This window comes from Topomyia yanbarensis, chromosome 2 (assembly GCF_030247195.1).
Source record: "Topomyia yanbarensis strain Yona2022 chromosome 2, ASM3024719v1, whole genome shotgun sequence".
In the NCBI taxonomy this organism is placed as follows: Eukaryota; Metazoa; Arthropoda; class Insecta; order Diptera; family Culicidae; genus Topomyia; species Topomyia yanbarensis.
This window is the reverse complement of record NC_080671.1, coordinates 197,738,653-197,760,193: the sequence shown is the minus strand read 5'-3', so window position 1 is coordinate 197,760,193 and position 21,541 is coordinate 197,738,653. Positions and strand designations below refer to the sequence as shown.

Genomic DNA, 21,541 nt, shown 5'->3' with positions numbered 1-21,541 from the left:
AAGGTTATGCAATTGCTCCAAAAACCGATCGACTAACCGAGGCCCGAAGGGCCGAGTCTCATATAACATTCGACTCAGTTCGTCGAGATCGCAAAATATCTGTGTGTATGTATGTATGTATGTATGTATGTGTGTATGTATGTATATGTGTGTATGTGCGGATTTGTTAACAAAATGTCCACATCGGTTTCTCGGAGATGGCTAAACCGATTTTTACAAAATAAGATTCAAATGAAAGGTATAATATTCCCATAGGTTGCTATTGAATTTCATTTTCAACCGACATCTGGTTCCGGATTACGAGTTGAAGAGTATGGTTACAAAACAAAATTTGTTGATTTGTCCACATCGGTTTCTCGGAATTTTCTGAACCGATTTTGACAAACTTGATTTTAAAAGAAAGGTTTATCAGCTGCTGTTGAATTTTGTGTGGATCCGAGTTCTGGTTCCTGAATTACAGGGTGATACGTACGATCACGCAGCAAATCCCGATTCTAACGAATTCTGCGATGAATGTAAGGTGAATTTTTTTCCAAAATGTAAACACAACTGTTGAATTTGTAGATCTAGGTCACCAACAGTCATTCAAAGTCTCTTTGGTCACACTGGCCACCATCGACGGATCCGGAAGCATCCAAATTCAGAATAACGGTTATGTTGGTTTCTCGAAAATGGCTAGACCGATTTGGTCAACTTAGTCTCAAATGAAAGATGTTGCGTCCCTGGAAACTGATATTAAATTCCATCTCCATCCGACTTCCGGCTCCGGAGTTACGGGTTGTGGATGCGATCACATAGAAAACTCCTATTCAAACCGATACCGCGATGAATGCAAAAAGGTGCTCTTATATGGTCGGTGTTAAGTCAGACCGGACCAAGTCGCAAAACATCAAAAAATGAGTTAATGATAGCACTGGATAAAGAATTTCTTCATCTACATTCCACTTTTACCAGATTTGAAATATGAAACAATAAACAAGAATTATGGTAAAAATTATTTTCTAATTATAATGTAAAGGATGCTGCGATTCAAACTTTAAATGCGTTTTTCTCGAAATCAATGCACTGTCACTTAGTCCGGTCTGACCTAACACCGACCATATGTACTTACCAAGTGTAATAAGAATGAAAGACATTTCCATAATGTTATATTGTACGAACCAGCTATTAAATCATAGTTTGGAGAAATGAGAAAGGCACAATTGCACAACGTTTGTAGATGGCGCAGTGATCGATACAATGCAGTTAGAGTGCAGCTGTCAAACACGTGTAGCAAACAGTTGCGCAGATGGTAATAGCGAAACACGGATCTCCAACGTTTATCAATTTGAAAGTTTACACAGGTTTTTGAAGAAATTTTGTTCTAGTCTAAACGTCTGTTATCTGTGCTTCAGCCAATCGCCTGAAGAATTTCGATTTTGAATATGGAATACGCGTCAAAGTAAAATGCCGGTGTATTGAGAATGAAGTATATTGGCAATTGTCGGTTAATATACAATTTTATTGAAAAGACATTGAGCACGATGTAATTGAATCTCCATTTTCTGGCGTATTCATACATACCACCAACTTACCCCGGGGAAGGGGTAAATTGGCAGGTTTTCCGCGTCACACATTTTTGGCTATATTAACAAAGACAATGCAACAAACACTTTCATAAAATTCAGGGATGATGGCAACAGCCACATGTTCTATTTTGCAAGATCTATCTACATCAAAGCGGTAAAAAAGGGAAACTGAAAACACTGCAAACTAGCAGCGGTCTCCATCCTAGGTCTCCCCTATACTTTTTGTTTAAAGTGAGTCAGCGTCTACTTTCGTGGTAGTCGTGGGATACGTGCTAAGTGAAATAAGAATGTAATAGACATTTCCGCAATTCTATTGATCAAAACCATCTAATGAATCATATGGAGTGCACTGGTTTTGCACTTTCTAGCAGAAGTGTCAATGGAACATACCCAGATTTCTGCACTTCTGCTAGAAAGTGCAAAAACGATGCAGTTTCAGTGCACTCCACTACACCGGTGTCAATCAATCGAAAACCCCAATAGTTTGGATAAATAAGAAAGGCGCAATTGCACCACTAGGTGGATTAAAACAGGTTTTTTTCATGTCATTCCACATCAAACCGTTTCCCGATAAAGTTCGTTTATTGACGCGTTTACTTTTCTTCTGCCGTAGCGCAAGTCATTAGCTCGGTTTCTTTCCGGTTTGGACATTCCGCTGTGTAACCTGTTCCGCCGGTTTCCCAACATGTACGTCTAGTATTCGTTTTTGGGGGCACTTTTTGTGATAAGCTCCCTGCCCTGGTTCATAATCTTGGGTGTGCCATAAATCCCGCTATGGCCGCAACTGTAGATTGCTTGCCAGACCAAACAAATCCTGGTGCATTTGAATTCTTGTTTGCATTTTGCGGCGATATTAAATTCATCTGTGACAGTAAATATCAGGCACTCTCGAAAACGTGTGGCGATTACTGGCCCGAGTCGTTTCTAAGTTTATGTTCGGATACTTTCGAGTTTTTTGCAATATTCGAGCTGACCTTTTTCACGTTTGCTTGGCTAAATTTTCTAGTTACAGTCGTGATTGTCTATGGTTCACCCACGGCCTCTGTCCAATTAACGAATCTGATTCGCTAGTTGGGCCGACTGACAAATGTGAAAAACTCTCCAAAGGAGTTTTCTCCTCAGGGAGTAATATAGGAATCAAATTCGTTAATTTGACAGAGGTTGTGGCCCAACCAGTCAATCACGACTGTTTCCTAAATTTATGTTAGTGTCAAAACTGTTCCTCCTAGGTTCTCTTATAATTTTTTTTTAATATCATATTGCAGACCTATAGTTTTAAGACTTCTAAAATGTAAAACAAAAAAAATGGCACCGCCAGGCTAACACCCTTGTTAGGCGGCCATTTTTCAAGCCAACATCTGCCTTTGTTAAAATCAAAACAACGCAATGCAAGAGCATGGTCCTAGAAGCGGCTAGGCTCATCATATGTTGACTATTGTCATGTATATCGCCATAGGGATGCCACCCCTGGTCACGCAATATCAAGTAAGCGAAATGAATAAATGAAAAATGATTATGAATACTATCTGCGATAATCTATCCATTGCAAAAAATTGTCCACGCTTTTTTTTTATTTGCGTCGGTATGTGTAATTCAGTTATGCACAAAACTTCGCTGCATCAATTAAAAAACTGTCAGAAGAGTCCGCAGGTAGTGAAAATTGACTGTGACGGTCTAATATCGGTATACATAGTGCAATCACGCTTGCAGACAAACTTTAGCCCTTAAATGCATACCATTTGGCAACATACCGAATTCCATGATATAAAGCCTTAACAAGAGGTATATTTCGTATCCATCCAGAAAAATGAGTTTCATGCATTTAAGAGTTAGGCTGACACACTGTTGCAGAGAAACTATAATCACAGAGAACAGACATATAAGCTAGATCAAACTTTCTCAGAAAACCTGTGTAAACATTTAAATGAAAATACGTTGAAAATCGCCATCGCATACATGTTCGCATGCGTGAGTCACCATTGCATCCAAGTCCCGTATAACGATTGCTGGCCGATCGGAGCACCGACCAGTGGCAGGTTGCTACTTGCTCTTGTCATTTCAAAGCGACAGTTTAATTTCTTACACAAGTTGAAAACTTTACTTGTATGTCAGTTCTCAGTGCTATAATGTACTTTCGTTTCAAATAGCAATCCGTCACAACGCACAGCCCTAAGCCAAATTCACACTTTTCCAATCCGTTTCAGTATTCGGTTTATTCTTTTATACACTTCAAATGCAAGCGTTCAGACTTGTCCGGTACGGTATCGTCACTGTCACTGAATCGGATCGGAAAGGTGTGAATTTGGCTTTAAAATTCACTTCATAAAATGAGACAAACAAATTCGATTAATATTTTTTATTTTCTCCTGTACCTTCTACAAAATGTTTGAATCTTATCTGTATTATGCAATAAAAATTTGAAAGCTTTTTCATAGAACGAAAAATGTCATCGCTTCCTCGTCTTTTTCTGCGAAACCGCACAATTTGATTCAATCAACCCTGTCGATGTGCAACTGAATTAAAGAAGTGGAAAATTATTAAAACGTCTTACATCTAGTATTTATAACACATCTGTCTGGTTTCCTGTTTCAGCAGTAGATCGAATTGTTTGTGTCAAATTTCGAGGAAGATTATCTTACTTGCTACTTGATTCTGTAGTTCGGTTGTGGGTTAGTAATTATAGCAAGTTTCAGCATTTGTGGAAATGTATCAATCTTCAAGAAAATCTAATCAGAAAATGCTCGTCAATTCTTTTGACAAACATAAAAAGCTCCTCATGCTTACTCCTTGGCCGGGACTTCGATCACTCGTGGTTTATCGATGATACGAGCAGTACGATTACCCTTCTCGACGATACCAATAATCCATGCTTGACAGCCTTCCTGTTTTTCTATGTCCTTGCAGTATGCAGCGGCTTGCTCACGAGGCAAACAGATTAACAATCCACCGGAGGTTTCTGCCGAGTGGCCCTGCAATAACTGGAACATGTTTCCGCACGCCTTGGCAACTGCAGCCATCTTGGCAATCACTGGCAGATTATGAATTACAAAAGAAACTTCGTTCTTCTGATGGGATGCCAACGTCTGGGCATGACCGAGCAATCCAAATCCTGTGATATCCGTTGACCCGTGAGCATTATATTTGTGCATTAGCCGGGCGGCGATACGATTGAGTCGGGACATTGAATCCATTGCCCTGTGGTAAGCTTTACGAACATCTTCCTCCGAAACAACAAGCTTGATACGGTTCCAACGTTCCGACTGGTCCAACCATTGATGCGCATTGACCGCAACCTGTGTTCCGAGTGCTTTTGTCAGCACCAGCACATCCCCGACGACCGCATTGTCTGGCACGATGAATTCGTTCTGTTGACAAATTGTCGTGGCCACCCCGCCGATTGTGCACCACGGGTTAACCACACTCTGACCACCAGTAACGGAAGTACCAGCTTCCAGCGCAGAATCCTGTAAGCGATCAGAGATAATTTTCAAATTAACTATGTAATTACCGGCGTTCAAAAGTTCAATAACAATGGAAATTTTGCTCGAAGTAGGTTGCGAAAATATTGGCTGTAGTCAAAACATACTCTCGGAAGTGAATCAGATTGTCTCGAGCAAAAACGAAAATAAACCAGTCGTATTAGAACTGGTACAAATCACTTACCTTAAAACCCCTCATAATGAGCGGTATAACAACGTCGCGTTCCTTCTCGGTCATTTTAGTACTGACGGCTAAAAGCATTAGCATATTATCGCACTCGGTGACACCCATAGCGTACAAGTCGCTTAGAACATTGGCGCAGGCAATTTTGCCCATCATGTACGGATCGTCTACGATTGGATAGAAGAAATCCGTTGTCTGTACCATGCAAAGACCACCATGGCGAAGCGGAATGACCGAACAATCGAGACCAATCCCAATTCGGGGAGAGGACATCGAAAGATACTGGGCCTCCGGGTCCTGAGTGTAATCCTGCTGCAACGATGAGACCAGTTTCTCAAGCACATCTTTCGGAACCTTACAGCCACGACCTTTTAGATCGGCGAAGCGTGTCAATCGAAAAGAGGCTTCCAGATCATGAGCGGTTGGATCGAACGGACGCCGCAATACCAGACCCGGACTGCCTCCTAGGTCGAGTTGGGCGGAACCAAGCGAATCATGATGGTAATCACCCATTTTTAAGAACGATACTTTTTACACTCTTCACTGAAGTTATCCTTTCCTTTTAAACTATTTCACGCAAAAAAAATCACCATAGAACGAAGCGCTCGTTTTTTTACTTTGGGCGCACTGCACACACAAAATTTGCAAGACCAAGATGGCTGCCCGAATCAAAATTATTTTTCTTTTATGCCTGCGTCTGAACGAAGCGAGCCAGCAGTGAGCGGCCGTAGCGTCTGTTATGTCCAAGCTCTAGCGCGTGTCTGCCCGCGGAGGGGAAAATCGAAAGTTTGGCTACCCTGCGCTGCGGCAGTCGCGCTGGAGGAGCAATCTAGAAATTTCTGCCGGCTGCTAAGGGCGCGCTCACACTATGGCTGGTGACGCGTCGGTGCTGGTCTCTCCTCAAAATATGTGGAGAGTTTTTTTGCTGCCAATCTTTTGCAGTGCTATTTTATTTTGTTTGCCTTCGCCTTGCCTGCAGTGTGCACCTTTGTCAGCGTCGGATAAATATTTTTTTTATTAATTTATTTTAATTTACCCGCTGCTAAAAATATAAAATTGAATATATATATGTAAATACTTTTTTTTATAAATTAGATGTAGGGAATGTTATTTATTTTAAAACAAATACTTCGAGTACACTGTAAAAACTCGTCACGTATATGATAAGTGATTTATTAAGTTCTGCAAGATGACGACACGAATGAACTCATGATGAATGAAGTTCATGTTTGACAATTCTCGGTGGTTTGTTTACTTTAGCAGTTGTGTGAGTTTGAGTGCAACGGATGCTCATCTGTTAAATTCGAACTCACGTAACTCCTATGTAAACAAACCACCGAGAATTTTTCAAATGGGCCGATAAACAAAACGTAAACAATTCCGGTTATTACTTACTTCAAATGGACACTGACAAAGCTTAATACATACCTTGAATAAGCCGATTTTCGAAAAGGCACATAAGCAAAATAACTTGTTTTGCTTATGTTCCCTTTCACTTCCCCTCAAAAATTAACGGTTCATATACACCAAACAACAAAACGCAAAAATTTGTTTACGAGCCCTTTTCTTAATGAAAAAGACTATACTTAAAAGGGAACAAAAACATCGCAACACCAAGAAAGGGATCAAAATAAACGTCACATCATCATTTGCTGTAAACAAAAGGGCTCACCCGCACGCACTATAAGCTAACGTCTCGCCGAAAAGGGATTATGGGAGAGGGCACAAAACCAGTGCGATGTTTCAAAAGGGACCAAAACATTTATCTACAAAAAACGTTCAAAATACAATTTTTTTAACAAATCTGTTATATTATTCGAAAAAAGTGGTTAATTTAACACGGCATTGAGTTGTTTGGTTCTTAATCAAGCTCCTGTTCATAAATGGGAATATAAAGTACGAGGTAATTTTTCAGACGCCATTTTCTCAACATGAGCATATTGTATATAATGCCTTATGAAATGTTGACGTCGATTGTCAAACGGTGTTTATCCGGCTCATTTTGTGGGGTTATGTCGGTTAGTGTATAACCTAATTGTTGAATTCTCACTACTTGCCAAACAGGGATGCCAAGTGTTTTTTTCCAAATTATCTGTAATAATTTTTAAAAAAGTCGAATTGTCTCTATGACCTAAATTCTTTAGGAAAAGGTGCATTTCTCACCTATGGGCTATATTTGGTGCATTTTACTAATGAAACATGTTTGTATGTTAGCAAATATATCTCGACTTACTGAGAATTCGGTGATTGCGCTGCTAATCTGTAAATGTCAAATGCTTTATTTTCAACATAGAGAAATTTGACGCTATTCAATTTGAATCTCAGAGTTTCCAGAACGTTGGACTGTTGAAACTTCTAGTTGATGAAGATTCGGAAGAAAATTGTTGACTTTCAGCGAAAAAACTGGTATGTTCTGTTTCCAGCTTTCTAAAAAAGTGGTTTATGAATCAAGGGTGCATTCTTGAAACTTATTTTTCAAACTGTCTGGATAAATCTGGACAAATTCCCTGAAATCTGGATCAAACATAAATAAATTTGTATGTCTGGACGAGGCTTAAAAATCTGGAAGAATCCAGAAAAATCTGGAAAGTTGGCACCCCTGTTGCCAAACATGACAATGTGCCAATCAAGAGAAGAGATGAAGACTTTTTTTCATTCGGTCCAATCTGCAAATGAGAGCCCTCTTTTTTCGCTTTCTCTTATTATTGCGAAACCATAAAACTTTTTAAACATTTATCAGTATGTTTCGAAAGACCAAGGTTTTTACTAGGTTATTATGCAAAGAGCTGAAGGGAAATCAGAAAGGTGACCGAGTAATTCGCGGAAGAGAAAGTAAACAAAGAGAGGCTCTGTTTTGCAGATTTGACCTATTGAAAAAAAGTCTTCAGATATCCAAGTACAACGAAATCAACAGCAAAATCACTTCAATTGGGACATTTCCCTTGGGATTTATCTGTACAGTTATCGCTGGTTGGGCCACAGCCTCTGTCCAACTAATGAATTTGATTCGCTAGCAGGGATCTGTGCGCAGCCTATTTTAAATTGTGTTAAGGAAAACCTACAAATTTGTCTCAAAACAAGTGGTGACTTTTTTTTTGGTTTTCTTCAACACAAAAATTGAGTGAGACCAAAAATTGAGAAATCTGTCCATTATAACAGAAAACTGTGCTATACTGTGCATTTTAACAGAAAACTGCGGAAATCTGTGCAGAGCATTGAAAATCTGTGAAACACAGATTAATCTGTGTACCTGGCATCGGATGCCAGGAGAACTCAGTTGGACTGACCCTGAGTGCATATAAGGAGAGTGACGACACTGTCAAAATTGGAACAATTATTATTTGTCAGTGTCATTCCAAACGAGTCAAATTAATGTATTTTGACAGGTCGTTTGTTCGTTTGGAATATCACTGACGGATAATCATGACAGTTGTCTTCACTCTCCTTACATACACTCTGGACTGACCTAGGATTGGACGAAAGTGACATAGGCAAACCTTCGGCTTGGAAACTAAAAGTACCAAAGGGCTGCTTGGAAGTGTTGTCATATTGTGATATCAAACATAAAACGACGATTGTTAACCGTGTTGATTTTTTTGTTTTCTCGAGATACCGCTTTCTTTCTATAACATCCGTCTGTAATTATGAAGTGCAGGCATTATTTGGCAGACGAAATCAAACATATTATCCAGAACTGAAATTCCCGAGAGATCCGGTAGCGCGGTTATCGTGGATTCTGTTCTGTGTGCGGAGTAATGCGGAAATGCCTCTTTTCGAAATCAACAGGCTGTGTAGCGTAAGTATGAAAATATTTTGAACATCATGTAAAAATTGTCTTTGTTCCAGTACCGAGTAAATTGGAAGTACTGAGCAAACAGGGAGAAAGTTATCCCGGAAGTCGCGTCTTGTTCTTCCTTTGGTATTATCGATACAGTTGAATTTTACAGTTTTCAACTGAATCGATCATCGGTGTAAATAGGAGAGTGTATTTTCTACTGCTGTTTTCTCCGAAACAATCACATGTAAAAACCTATACATTCCTCCAAAATAAAAATTAAACCTTGCAGAAAAGTAGTTTTAGAATATTTAAAATAAATCCGAACAGAGAAAATTATTCTTGTGACAGAGGTTGCTTGACTCAGAAAGCAACTTACAAAAATGAAGAGGCGTGAAGATATTTTTCGTAATGTCCAACAACGAATATATATTATTTTGTTTTGCTGTATTCCGATGGAAAAAACGTTATGATCGTTTAAATGCGGATATAAAGACTAAATCTTTGATTTTTCCATGAAATTGGTACATAATATAGAATATTTTAATCAGAACAAATATACGACCGAAACAAAACAAATATTTTGGCAACATTGGTCGAGTGGGGGTATGTCGTTTTCAACAGGGATTAGTAAAATATAAGAAGAAGCCAGCTGGCGGATCCTATCCTCACGCTCGTAAAAAGTTACTCAGACTCTGAGTAGTTTTTAACTCAGTTTTGAATGATGTTCGTGAACGTCAAAAATTGAGTTGACAGGTATAATATCTCTGAGTAACTCTGACTCTCTTTTTGGGTATTACACAAGAAACCGTTTTGGAGTTACCAAATGGAAAAGCCATTTTTCGCCAAGTTAAAAATTCCAAGCGTCATCCGCCATTTTCCATTAGTAGGTACAGGCTCGTTTAGTTATCGTTCATCAGCTTTTTAAAAATAATTTGTTCAAATATTTATAATAGTTGGAGCTAGAATTGTAGTGTTTGTGGTAAAATACATTTAAATTTTAAGAGTGGATTTGAGCAACCTGCATGCAGAACATTTCAGAAGTGGTGGATACTGAAACGGTAATGAAGTTACGAGGTAATATTTACGCTATACTTACAAAAAAAACATAAAATTTAATAAACTGAAGTTTCTTTAAGTATTATTGTAAAAATATTCCATGAGAAAAGAAAGCCTGGATTGTATTACATCCAAAACAAAATTTTTACGGCCAATTTCTTCACTGGATGAAAATAGGTTTAGCTCCAGTTCAGATGCAACAATCGATCGTGAACCAGTTTAAATAGGAATCGGTTGTTGCACTTCAGTTGAACTCCGGAAAGAAATGATTTAGAATTCCAAGTCATGATCCGGGTGTTTCCCAGTAAAGTTCAGCCGGAAATGAGCCGGATTCCGGCTGGCTCCAGTTAGTATTCAAGCTCCAGTGACACAACCTATTCTAACTAGAATCGTTTGTATCACTGGAGCCGGAATACTAACTGGAACCAGCTGGAATTCTGACTCATTTCTGGCTGAACTTTACTGGGTTTTAATGAAATATTGCACTCATAAATTGAGTATCATTCTACCCAAACTCTGAGAAATTTCAACTCAATTTTTGGCTTTTTTGTCTACTCAAAAATTGGGTAAGCTTCTGCTCATAATATGAGTAATAATCGCTCAATTTTTGGTTTTGTTAAAGTTCTACTGAACCCAAAATTTGAGTAATGTTCAACTCAAAGTCTGAGTAATAATCACTCAATTTTTGGTTTTGTTAAAGTTGTACTGAGCTCAAAATTTGAGTAATTTTCAACTCAAAATCTGAGTAATAGTGACGCACTTTTAGGATTAGTGTGGATTATATTGTACTCAAAAACCGAGTAATAATTACTCAGTTTTTGGTTCAGGCAGGCTTGCTCAAATTTGAGTAACTCTGGAATTACTCAATTTAAGGGTTGTTCCACTTTATCTGGAAATGGGTGGGATTAAACTCAATTTTGAGTTACTTTTTACGAGCGTGTAGGGACTGACCAGAGTTGTCAGATGCTTTTATAAAATATTGTGCTTTTCACCGAAGATTAGCATGCATCAATTCAAAATAGCGAAAGAATTGAAAATATACCCTGTTAGCTCCATCCGCCTAGTTTAGAACAAACATCTAGCAATATATAGGCCCTGTTGGTCGGATATCGAACGGTCATGAATTGACAGTTCATGGATTTATTTACCCCTTCACTACCTGTTTAGCGCTAAGACAAGACGTGACAATCGGCTTCTTATTTTTCCTTCGGCATTCTTCTTTTCGCACATTTTCACCCTGCCGAAATCTTCCGAACAGTGTTGCTGTTTTTATTAATGAAAATATAGTCTTGTTAATTTATTTTATGCCGACAAAATTTTGCGTCTTTAATTCACTATATTGATGAAGGATACGTTTTTTCCATGTCATGGTTGTTTAGTAAGGTTTGACGAAGCCATTTTCTGAATAATTTTAGATTACAGTGTGATTTCTGTCTTATTTTTGTTAAAGTTGATCAACCACGTATACGGTAAATGCATGATAAATACTTGTTTCACTTTGCCGCGCAATTTCAGTTCAATTTAGTCGTTTTTACTTTTTTAACGATAATAATTTTATTTGTCAAAAGTAATGACAATCTTTTCCTATAAATATAGCAACACTGCAAAACATAATTTCGATATCCCTGCAGTAACATTACGTACGGTGCAAAACGTCAGAATCTACCAATCAGGATGAAACTACTAATGAAACATGTTTGTATGTTAGCAAATATATCTCGACTTACTGAGAATTCGGTGATTGCGCCGAGGGGGCCGACACTCCACGATTGGCCGATGAAATGGTTCTATTATAACTTACTTTGAATTAATTTGTTTAGATTGGTACTGGAATAGCTAAAATAGTTAGTAATGGGATTTGTATTGTCAATAATTATGGATAATGCTCTGAAATGGCGTAGAATATGTGTCACGGAAAAAATGAATTGCTCGAACATCACGCTTTGACAGTTGAATTGTCAACTATTCGAGTAGTGTTGGGGAAAAGTCAACCAAAAGAAAAAAGTATAAAATTTTCACCATCGCCATTTTGTTATACGCGAGTAAATTTTGTAGTGACGAAAAAATGTACCTGCATCGATACTAATCAACCTATTTCTCCAATGTCCAAGCCATAAAATCAAAATTATGGTGAGTAATCGGCTGAATTAGACTTCTCGGAATAAAAGGTTATTTCTAGGATGTTACCTTTGATGTTACCAGTCAGAAGTAATTTAAAACTTTGACAAACGTGTTTGGTGAATAAACGGGAACTACAATTCACTGTATATTTATTCTCACTCATTTTCAGGAATCATTTTGGGAAAAAATAGAAAAATTGTTGCTGTGCTCTATCCCGGATCATATAAAGAATGCATTAGAGTTGTCAGGTTTCATTAGTCCGGCAATTGAAAATTTATCGGATGCGCAAATAGATGATATAGAAACAGATGTTCGCCTTTTGTCGGAAACAATGAATCTCCCAGCAACTCACCAACATTTGGAGAAATATTGGGGGCGATACAGCTCTAACCAAAGTAAATTCAGATTCATGGCGGGAGAACGGGCATTAATAAAAAAAATCGCAAACTGTGTTCAACAGAAGGGTTGGTCTCACTTTGGGAAACAAAAGCATAAGCGACCAACAAATGTAAGAAGAGGCTGTCAGAAGGATGCAATGGCCATTATCACGCGAATCGTAGATTATTATGAATGCAGGTACAAGATATTTTTAGATCTAATCCTAACGCAATATTTGTCATTAATTGTAATTGTAGAAATGATGGATCTAGTGAAATAACACAGCTGTGCTCAAAGCTTGAAAGTATCGACGTATCTTTCGAAGAAACAGAGGAAACACTAAAAGCCAAGGTTCGATGTCCCGTTTGTCGACATCTAATAACATGTAGCGCCGATTATAAAGGAACATGGACAATTTCAAACTTCACATCGCATCTCAGAAACATGCACAAGATCATAGGATTAAAAACATCAAATTTCCAGCAAGATAAAACTCCACAGGCGAAGAAACCGTGTACAAGTGAAATCGAACCCTTTCAACATAAGCTGTTGGATGACGTTTTATTTGATGGTGATGAGTACGGAATGGAAACTTTAGAAGAGTTCATGGATGAAACCACAGAAAATGCCACTCGTCAAGAAATTTTTGAACGTAGTGACAGTGCTATCTTTGAAAAATCGGTATCTTCTGTTGATTTCAACGAATCTGACCTGCAGCAGGAAGATCTAAGTAACAATGCTATCGTTGCAAAACCGCTATTGTCTGAAGATTTAAATTCATAGCGTGTCGACAATTGGCCTCCGTTGATACGCTAGAACAAATCGGCCATTCATCTCCCATGATATCTCTACTGCAAACTGTACAAAGTCGGCGTAAACACTTGACTCGCAGTTGCGGTATGCGTTACGCCAGGTGTGAAAGAGAAATATTTCTATACAAATTCATACAGCAAGGACCGGAAGCCTATAAATTTTTATATGCGAATACTCCATGTCCAAGCATTAGAACATTGCAACGTGATCTCCAAAAGCGATCTGAATTAATCGAAGAGGGAAAAATTAGAGTTGAGGAGCTTAAAGCTTACTTGAAAAGAAACAATCTACCAATGGTTATTGTTTTGAGCGAAGACGCCACAAAAATAAACGGTGCACTTGAGTATGACTCCACCAAGAATAAAGTTTGCGGTTTAGTAGCTCCTTTAGATTGCAGCGGAATACCACAGTGTGGTTTATTTGAAGTGAAAACCCCTAAAAAACTAATTTCTGATGTCCAAAAATACCCCACTGGACGCAATGTTGTGGTAACCATGGCACAGCCACTAACATTAACAGCGGCGCCTTTTTGCTTACAGTATTTTTGTACAGATAATAAGTTCACGAGTGCTCAAGTACGCACCAGATGGAGTGTCATAAAAAATAAGTTGATCGACGTTGGTATAAGGATTATAGCGAAATCGACAGACGGCGATCCACGTTATATCACTGGTATGAAAGAAGATATGTGTATTCCTACAATCACTGACAACCCTTATGGAGAAAGTTTCGTCGCATCATGCAACACCGATGATATTTGCGTGCAAGATCCCACGCATACGATCAACAAGTTCAGGACTAGGTTAATGCGGCGTGACAAACAGCTTATTATTGGTATGTATTGTAATAACTAAAGACGCTATATCTATAAATACAAAAGCATCTATTTGTAGGTAAGCATCAAATTACTCGTACGCACCTCGAAGATCTTATTCGTACGGTGTCAAAAGATAAACATGGATTGTCATTGGGTGATTTGAATGAAGACGACAAGATGAAATTCCAACCAGTTCTAAAAATTACTAAACCAGCTGTACTTCACTGGATGAAACAATCCGTTGCAGCAAGCCAAGCAACTGTTCTGTATTTAACGATGATGCGATCATTCATGTGTGCATTTATGGACTCGTCTGTATCACCTACGGATGCTGTTTTCAAATGCTGGTAATTGTCGGTTTTCACAAAGTAAAATATATCTCGAACTGCCTCCTGAAATTCTGCTATAAATAATGAACCATTTTTTCATCACTTTAATATTGAAATCTTTGGGATGGAGCTTTAATGATTGTATTCACAGAAATTAGTTAAATTTGTAATGTGATTTAATATATTTTTGTAGGTACACACTGTTTATAATAAGGGCCTGGAGACGATGGTGCTTGTATAAGTTTAATACTATTCAACACTGTATTACCAGTAATACGTATTGGTGCTTAGAACTCAATGCACACAGCCTAGTAAAATATATCAGCATCTGTAGAAATGAAAACATAAACTATATACCATCACTTCTGCAAAGTCAGACATGCGAAAGTTTCTTCCGTGCAGCGCGATCGTTTTCAACAACAGAGTCAACAGTGGTTAATTTTACAATGAAAAGTTTTCAATCTAGACTGAATCGCATACAAGCAAAGCAAGATATCATGTATAGTAGAAACGAAGACTTTTCATTTCCAAGACTACAAAAAATAACAACCGCACGATCTTCGAAATGCCACCAGAAGAGGAAATCTTATCCACTATTAAGAGAGCCAGAGAATGTGCATATGAAACACTTATCAGTCTTGGGATAGAACAAGCGAACATCGATTTCTCCGATTCCGTTTCATTACGACAGTCACAGACGAAACCGGCGCAGTTCGAGTTTGTCTCCATTGACACTAACGAACATTTTGAGATGCACATAGATTCACTAGATGCAAACATTTGCGAGGCAGAAGAACTGCTTCATAACACAGGGCAAGAGTTGAATCTGAAAGATTCAAAATGCTCAACAAGACATACATTCGCCATTAGAAATAAAAACGGAAAGGTAATACACGTAAAGAAAAGTACGTTCTTATGGATGATTACCAATGGAACTCAACGATGCTCAAGTGATCGATCGTATCGTTTCCGAGAAATGCCAGTAAGCAATAAAATAGCAATACGCGAGCAAAATAAAGTTCTAACTACTATGCGCTGCGGAGAATGGATTGTGTTGAAATGCAATGAAAGTGTGAATGTGGTGAAAATATACGGATTTCGATATTTATCCGGAAAACGAACAGCCTACACACTAGACGAAGCATATGTACATCCACCTTCAGATAGTTCAGCGAAAGGCGTTGGTGTTGTCGGAAGCTACTTTACGGTTATTCTGTCTGAAAATATTACTCTTGAACTAAACGAAGAAAGCAGCGAACTCATTATTGATACACAACAATATCTGTCTCACCTGGAAAAACCAGAAAGTAATGGCTACAACATATTCTACAGTTTAAGTACATCGCAATACATTAGATCACTTGTTATATACCAATTACAGGAACGAAACATTGACGAACAAAATATTTAATCAATACATATGTTGAAATTTTGTGTAGTTTTTTATTCTCTATTCGATCTATCCACATCAAACAAATTTCTTTTCATTTCTCCACCAATTACGACAATGAACTATCGCTCCAGACACCGAACGTGGACGCCGACAGATTTGGCAAATTGGTCGGTTACGTTGTAAATGCAATTGACAATTCAATAATACTGAACTACTTCTTAAGATGATTTACCCGGCAGTTTTTGGCGTCCCTAGTCCTTACTTCCCTTCCTTGACTTATTATGTGTCGTCAATCACTGAAATCACATTTCTGAACCTATGTATGATGTGGATGAGCAGAAGCAATAAAGGTTTAGGTTCTATCAAACGCCGAGCAACTGGAAACAAATCCTTTCCATAGCATATGCCAATTAATGCCAATGTTTTCTGCAATACACGGATGGTAAATGAAACAGCGATGCGAGCATACGTTTTATGCATGTTTCGACGATTTACGCCAGTACCGCCTCTTAACGTTTGGCTCACACTTGTTCAAACTGTAGAAATGCTTGTATTTATAGTATATCACTCATGCTTCATAGCAGAAAAAAGAGAAAAATTCGTTGGTGTTTCAATCATTGCCTTCCACGATCCGACACAACAGCTCCCGTCCGAGTACCATCATAAAACATGTTCCACAGCACATTTGGTAAATTCCAGCTAGCATAGATCTTGTACATTCTATTCCTGATGCCGGCACAAACATTTAGCGAAAACGAGAGCTTTTGAAATTTACGACTATCGAATGGTTGATTAATTACGATGAACTACTCGACCAAATCAAAACAAATGCAGACATTGTTGCCAGAACTATAAAACTAATCGAGATTAAAATGTGCAATGGTGCCAGATGATGTGAATTAATTAGAATTCGAGCAAAGATGATCTGAAATTTTATTGATTTGCTCGGATTTGTCGAAAAATATTTGAAAGCTCTTGGAATGAACTCGAATTAATAGGAAATTGATTGGAATGACCCAAAATTATTCGAACCAAGCAAAATTCGTGCAGAATTGAGACAAATATAACAATCATTCAGAAGTGACGTTCCCCTCGGATTGCGCTGCTAATCTGTAAATGTCAAATGCTTTATTTTCAACATAGAGAAATTTGACGCTATTCAATTTGAATCTCAGAGTTTCCAGAACGTTGGACTGTTGAAACTTCTAGTTGATGAAGATTCGGAAGAAAATTGTTGACTTTCAGCGAAAAAACTGGTATGTTCTGTTTCCAGCTTTCTAAAAAAGTGGTTTATGAATCAAGGGTGCATTCTTGAAACTTATTTTTCAAACTGTCTGGATAAATCTGGACAAATTCCCTGAAATCTGGATCAAACATAAATAAATTTGTATGTCTGGACGAGGCTTAAAAATCTGGAAGAATCCAGAAAAATCTGGAAAGTTGGCACCCCTGTTGCCAAACATGACAATGTGCCAATCAAGAGAAGAGATGAAGACTTTTTTTCATTCGGTCCAATCTGCAAATGAGAGCCCTCTTTTTTCGCTTTCTCTTATTATTGCGAAACCATAAAACTTTTTAAACATTTATCAGTATGTTTCGAAAGACCAAGGTTTTTACTAGGTTATTATGCAAAGAGCTGAAGGGAAATCAGAAAGGTGACCGAGTAATTCGCGGAAGAGAAAGTAAACAAAGAGAGGCTCTGTTTTGCAGATTTGACCTATTGAAAAAAAGTCTTCAGATATCCAAGTACAACGAAATCAACAGCAAAATCACTTCAATTTGGACATTTCCCTTGGGATTTATCTGTACAGTTATCGCTGGTTGGGCCACAGCCTCTGTCCAACTAATGAATTTGATTCGCTAGCAGGGATCTGTGCGCAGCCTATTTTAAATTGTGTTAAGGAAAACCTACAAATTTGTCTCAAAACAAGTGGTGACTTTTTTTTTGGTTTTCTTCAACACAAAAATTGAGTGAGACCAAAAATTGAGAAATCTGTCCATTATAACAGAAAACTGTGCTATACTGTGCATTTTAACAGAAAACTGCGGAAATCTGTGCAGAGCATTGAAAATCTGTGAAACACAGATTAATCTGTGTACCTGGCATCGGATGCCAGGAGAACTCAGTTGGACTGACCTAGGATTGGACGAAAGTGACATAGGCAAACCTTCGGCTTGGAAACTAAAAGTACCAAAGGGCTGCTTGGAAGTGTTGTCATATTGTGATATCAAACATAAAACGACGATTGTTAACCGTGTTGATTTTTTTGTTTTCTCGAGATACCGCTTTCTTTCTATAACATCCGTCTGTAATTATGAAGTGCAGGCATTATTTGGCAGACGAAATCAAACATATTATCCAGAACTGAAATTCCCGAGAGATCCGGTAGCGCGGTTATCGTGGATTCTGTTCTGTGTGCGGAGTAATGCGGAAATGCCTCTTTTCGAAATCAACAGGCTGTGTAGCGTAAGTATGAAAATATTTTGAACATCATGTAAAAATTGTCTTTGTTCCAGTACCGAGTAAATTGGAAGTACTGAGCAAACAGGGAGAAAGTTATCCCGGAAGTCGCGTCTTGTTCTTCCTTTGGTATTATCGATACAGTTGAATTTTACAGTTTTCAACTGAATCGATCATCGGTGTAAATAGGAGAGTGTATTTTCTACTGCTGTTTTCTCCGAAACAATCACATGTAAAAACCTATACATTCCTCCAAAATAAAAATTAAACCTTGCAGAAAAGTAGTTTTAGAATATTTAAAATAAATCCGAACAGAGAAAATTATTCTTGTGACAGAGGTTGCTTGACTCAGAAAGCAACTTACAAAAATGAAGAGGCGTGAAGATATTTTTCGTAATGTCCAACAACGAATATATATTATTTTGTTTTGCTGTATTCCGATGGAAAAAACGTTATGATCGTTTAAATGCGGATATAAAGACTAAATCTTTGATTTTTCCATGAAATTGGTACATAATATAGAATATTTTAATCAGAACAAATATACGACCGAAACAAAACAAATATTTTGGCAACATTGGTCGAGTGGGGGTATGTCGTTTTCAACAGGGATTAGTAAAATATAAGAAGAAGCCAGCTGGCGGATCCTATCCTCACGCTCGTAAAAAGTTACTCAGACTCTGAGTAGTTTTTAACTCAGTTTTGAATGATGTTCGTGAACGTCAAAAATTGAGTTGACAGGTATAATATCTCTGAGTAACTCTGACTCTCTTTTTGGGTATTACACAAGAAACCGTTTTGGAGTTACCAAATGGAAAAGCCATTTTTCGCCAAGTTAAAAATTCCAAGCGTCATCCGCCATTTTCCATTAGTAGGTACAGGCTCGTTTAGTTATCGTTCATCAGCTTTTTAAAAATAATTTGTTCAAATATTTATAATAGTTGGAGCTAGAATTGTAGTGTTTGTGGTAAAATACATTTAAATTTTAAGAGTGGATTTGAGCAACCTGCATGCAGAACATTTCAGAAGTGGTGGATACTGAAACGGTAATGAAGTTACGAGGTAATATTTACGCTATACTTACAAAAAAAAACATAAAATTTAATAAACTGAAGTTTCTTTAAGTATTATTGTAAAAATATTCCATGAGAAAAGAAAGCCTGGATTGTATTACATCCAAAACAAAATTTTTACGGCCAATTTCTTCACTGGATGAAAATAGGTTTAGCTCCAGTTCAGATGCAACAATCGATCGTGAACCAGTTTAAATAGGAATCGGTTGTTGCACTTCAGTTGAACTCCGGAAAGAAATGATTTAGAATTCCAAGTCATGATCCGGGTGTTTCCCAGTAAAGTTCAGCCGGAAATGAGCCGGATTCCGGCTGGCTCCAGTTAGTATTCAAGCTCCAGTGACACAACCTATTCTAACTAGAATCGTTTGTATCACTGGAGCCGGAATACTAACTGGAACCAGCTGGAATTCTGACTCATTTCTGGCTGAACTTTACTGGGTTTTAATGAAATATTGCACTCATAAATTGAGTATCATTCTACCCAAACTCTGAGAAATTTCAACTCAATTTTTGGCTTTTTTGTCTACTCAAAAATTGGGTAAGCTTCTGCTCATAATATGAGTAATAATCGCTCAATTTTTGGTTTTGTTAAAGTTCTACTGAACCCAAAATTTGAGTAATGTTCAACTCAAAGTCTGAGTAATAATCACTCAATTTTTGGTTTTGTTAAAGTTGTACTGAGCTCAAAATTTGAGTAATTTTCAACTCAAAATCTGAGTAATAGTGACGCACTTTTAGGATTAGTGTGGATTATATTGTACTCAAAAACCGAGTAATAATTACTCAGTTTTTGGTTCAGGCAGGCTTGCTCAAATTTGAGTAACTCTGGAATTACTCAATTTAAGGGTTGTTCCACTTTATCTGGAAATGGGTGGGATTAAACTCAATTTTGAGTTACTTTTTACGAGCGTGTAGGGACTGACCAGAGTTGTCAGATGCTTTTATAAAATATTGTGCTTTTCACCGAAGATTAGCATGCATCAATTCAAAATAGCGAAAGAATTGAAAATATACCCTGTTAGCTCCATCCGCCTAGTTTAGAACAAACATCTAGCAATATATAGGCCCTGTTGGTCGGATATCGAACGGTCATGAATTGACAGTTCATGGATTTATTTACCCCTTCACTACCTGTTTAGCGCTAAGACAAGACGTGACAATCGGCTTCTTATTTTTCCTTCGGCATTCTTCTTTTCGCACATTTTCACCCTGCCGAAATCTTCCGAACAGTGTTGCTGTTTTTATTAATGAAAATATAGTCTTGTTAATTTATTTTATGCCGACAAAATTTTGCGTCTTTAATTCACTATATTGATGAAGGATACGTTTTTTCCATGTCATGGTTGTTTAGTAAGGTTTGACGAAGCCATTTTCTGAATAATTTTAGATTACAGTGTGATTTCTGTCTTATTTTTGTTAAAGTTGATCAACCACGTATACGGTAAATGCATGATAAATACTTGTTTCACTTTGCCGCGCAATTTCAGTTCAATTTAGTCGTTTTTACTTTTTTAACGATAATAATTTTATTTGTCAAAAGTAATGACAATCTTTTCCTATAAATATAGCAACACTGCAAAACATAATTTCGATATCCCTGCAGTAACATTACGTACGGTGCAAAACGTCAGAATCTACCAATCAGGAGCTGGAACATTCTGACATAAAATTGGAACAAAAACGGCCCCCCTTATTGTCACGTCTTGTCTTAGGTTTAGCGAAAATCGGTATATCGCTAGAGTAGAAAATCGGTATAAATACCGATAAATCGGTATATCTGGCAACGTTAGGACTGACTGACAAATGTCAAAAACTCTCCAAAGAAGACATTACGATACAGATCTTTCATTAGGGCCTAAGTCGCAATGTACTCAAATGGAGAAAAATCAGTTTCAACAATTTGCCAGTAAATTGCTGGCAATTAGGAGGCTATTTCAAATGTAACATTTGGGCGAGTTGCCGCCGTCATTTTTTTGCCGCACAACCCGCCCTTAAATCGCCCCCAACTCGCCCACGGAACGCGCCATTTAATCGCCCTTAATTGCCTAATATGACAATTAAAAATAATGATTATTTTCGGATTCATTATCT

General features: G+C 37.7%; 2 protein-coding genes across 3 annotated transcripts; one reads left to right on the top strand and one right to left on the bottom strand.

Annotated features, from left to right (window-relative positions):
• Nucleotides 1-3,909: 3,909 nt before the first annotated feature.
• Nucleotides 3,910-6,098, bottom strand: LOC131682605 (inactive selenide, water dikinase-like protein). Its single transcript, XM_058964219.1, has 2 exons — nt 5,232-6,098; nt 3,910-5,032 (listed from the first exon to the last, which is right to left on the bottom strand). Exons 1-2 carry the CDS (start codon nt 5,742-5,744, stop codon nt 4,349-4,351), a joined length of 1,197 nt encoding a protein of 398 aa, XP_058820202.1. The 5' UTR covers nt 5,745-6,098; the 3' UTR covers nt 3,910-4,348.
• A 5,802-nt stretch (nt 6,099-11,900) lies between these two features.
• On the top strand, nt 11,901-15,068 carry LOC131682604 (uncharacterized). 2 transcript variants are annotated; one of them, XM_058964218.1, is made up of 5 exons: nt 11,901-12,195; nt 12,356-12,762; nt 12,822-14,211; nt 14,271-14,541; nt 14,717-15,068. In XM_058964218.1, the coding sequence occupies exons 1-3, from the start codon at nt 12,193-12,195 to the stop codon at nt 13,345-13,347; spliced, it is 936 nt and encodes a 311-aa protein (XP_058820201.1). In that variant the 5' UTR covers nt 11,901-12,192; the 3' UTR covers nt 13,348-14,211; nt 14,271-14,541; nt 14,717-15,068. The 2 variants fall into 2 exon arrangements, with proteins under 2 accessions (XP_058820201.1, XP_058820200.1); XM_058964217.1 differs by lacking the exon at nt 14,717-15,068 and having other exon boundaries at nt 11,901-12,762; nt 14,271-14,707.
• Nucleotides 15,069-21,541: the final 6,473 nt, after the last annotated feature.

Coding starts and splice junctions, on each gene's coding strand:
- LOC131682605 (XM_058964219.1), bottom strand. CDS start 5,744: ATGGGTGATTACCATCATGATTCGCTTGGTTCCGCCCAACTCGACCTA. Junction 5,033..5,231: donor TCATTATGAGGGGTTTTAAG/GTAAGTGATTTG, acceptor GATCGCTTACAG/GATTCTGCGCTGGAAGCTGG.
- LOC131682604 (XM_058964217.1), top strand. CDS start 13,404: ATGATATCTCTACTGCAAACTGTACAAAGTCGGCGTAAACACTTGACT. Junction 14,212..14,270: donor TGACAAACAGCTTATTATTG/GTATGTATTGTA, acceptor ATCTATTTGTAG/GTAAGCATCAAATTACTCGT.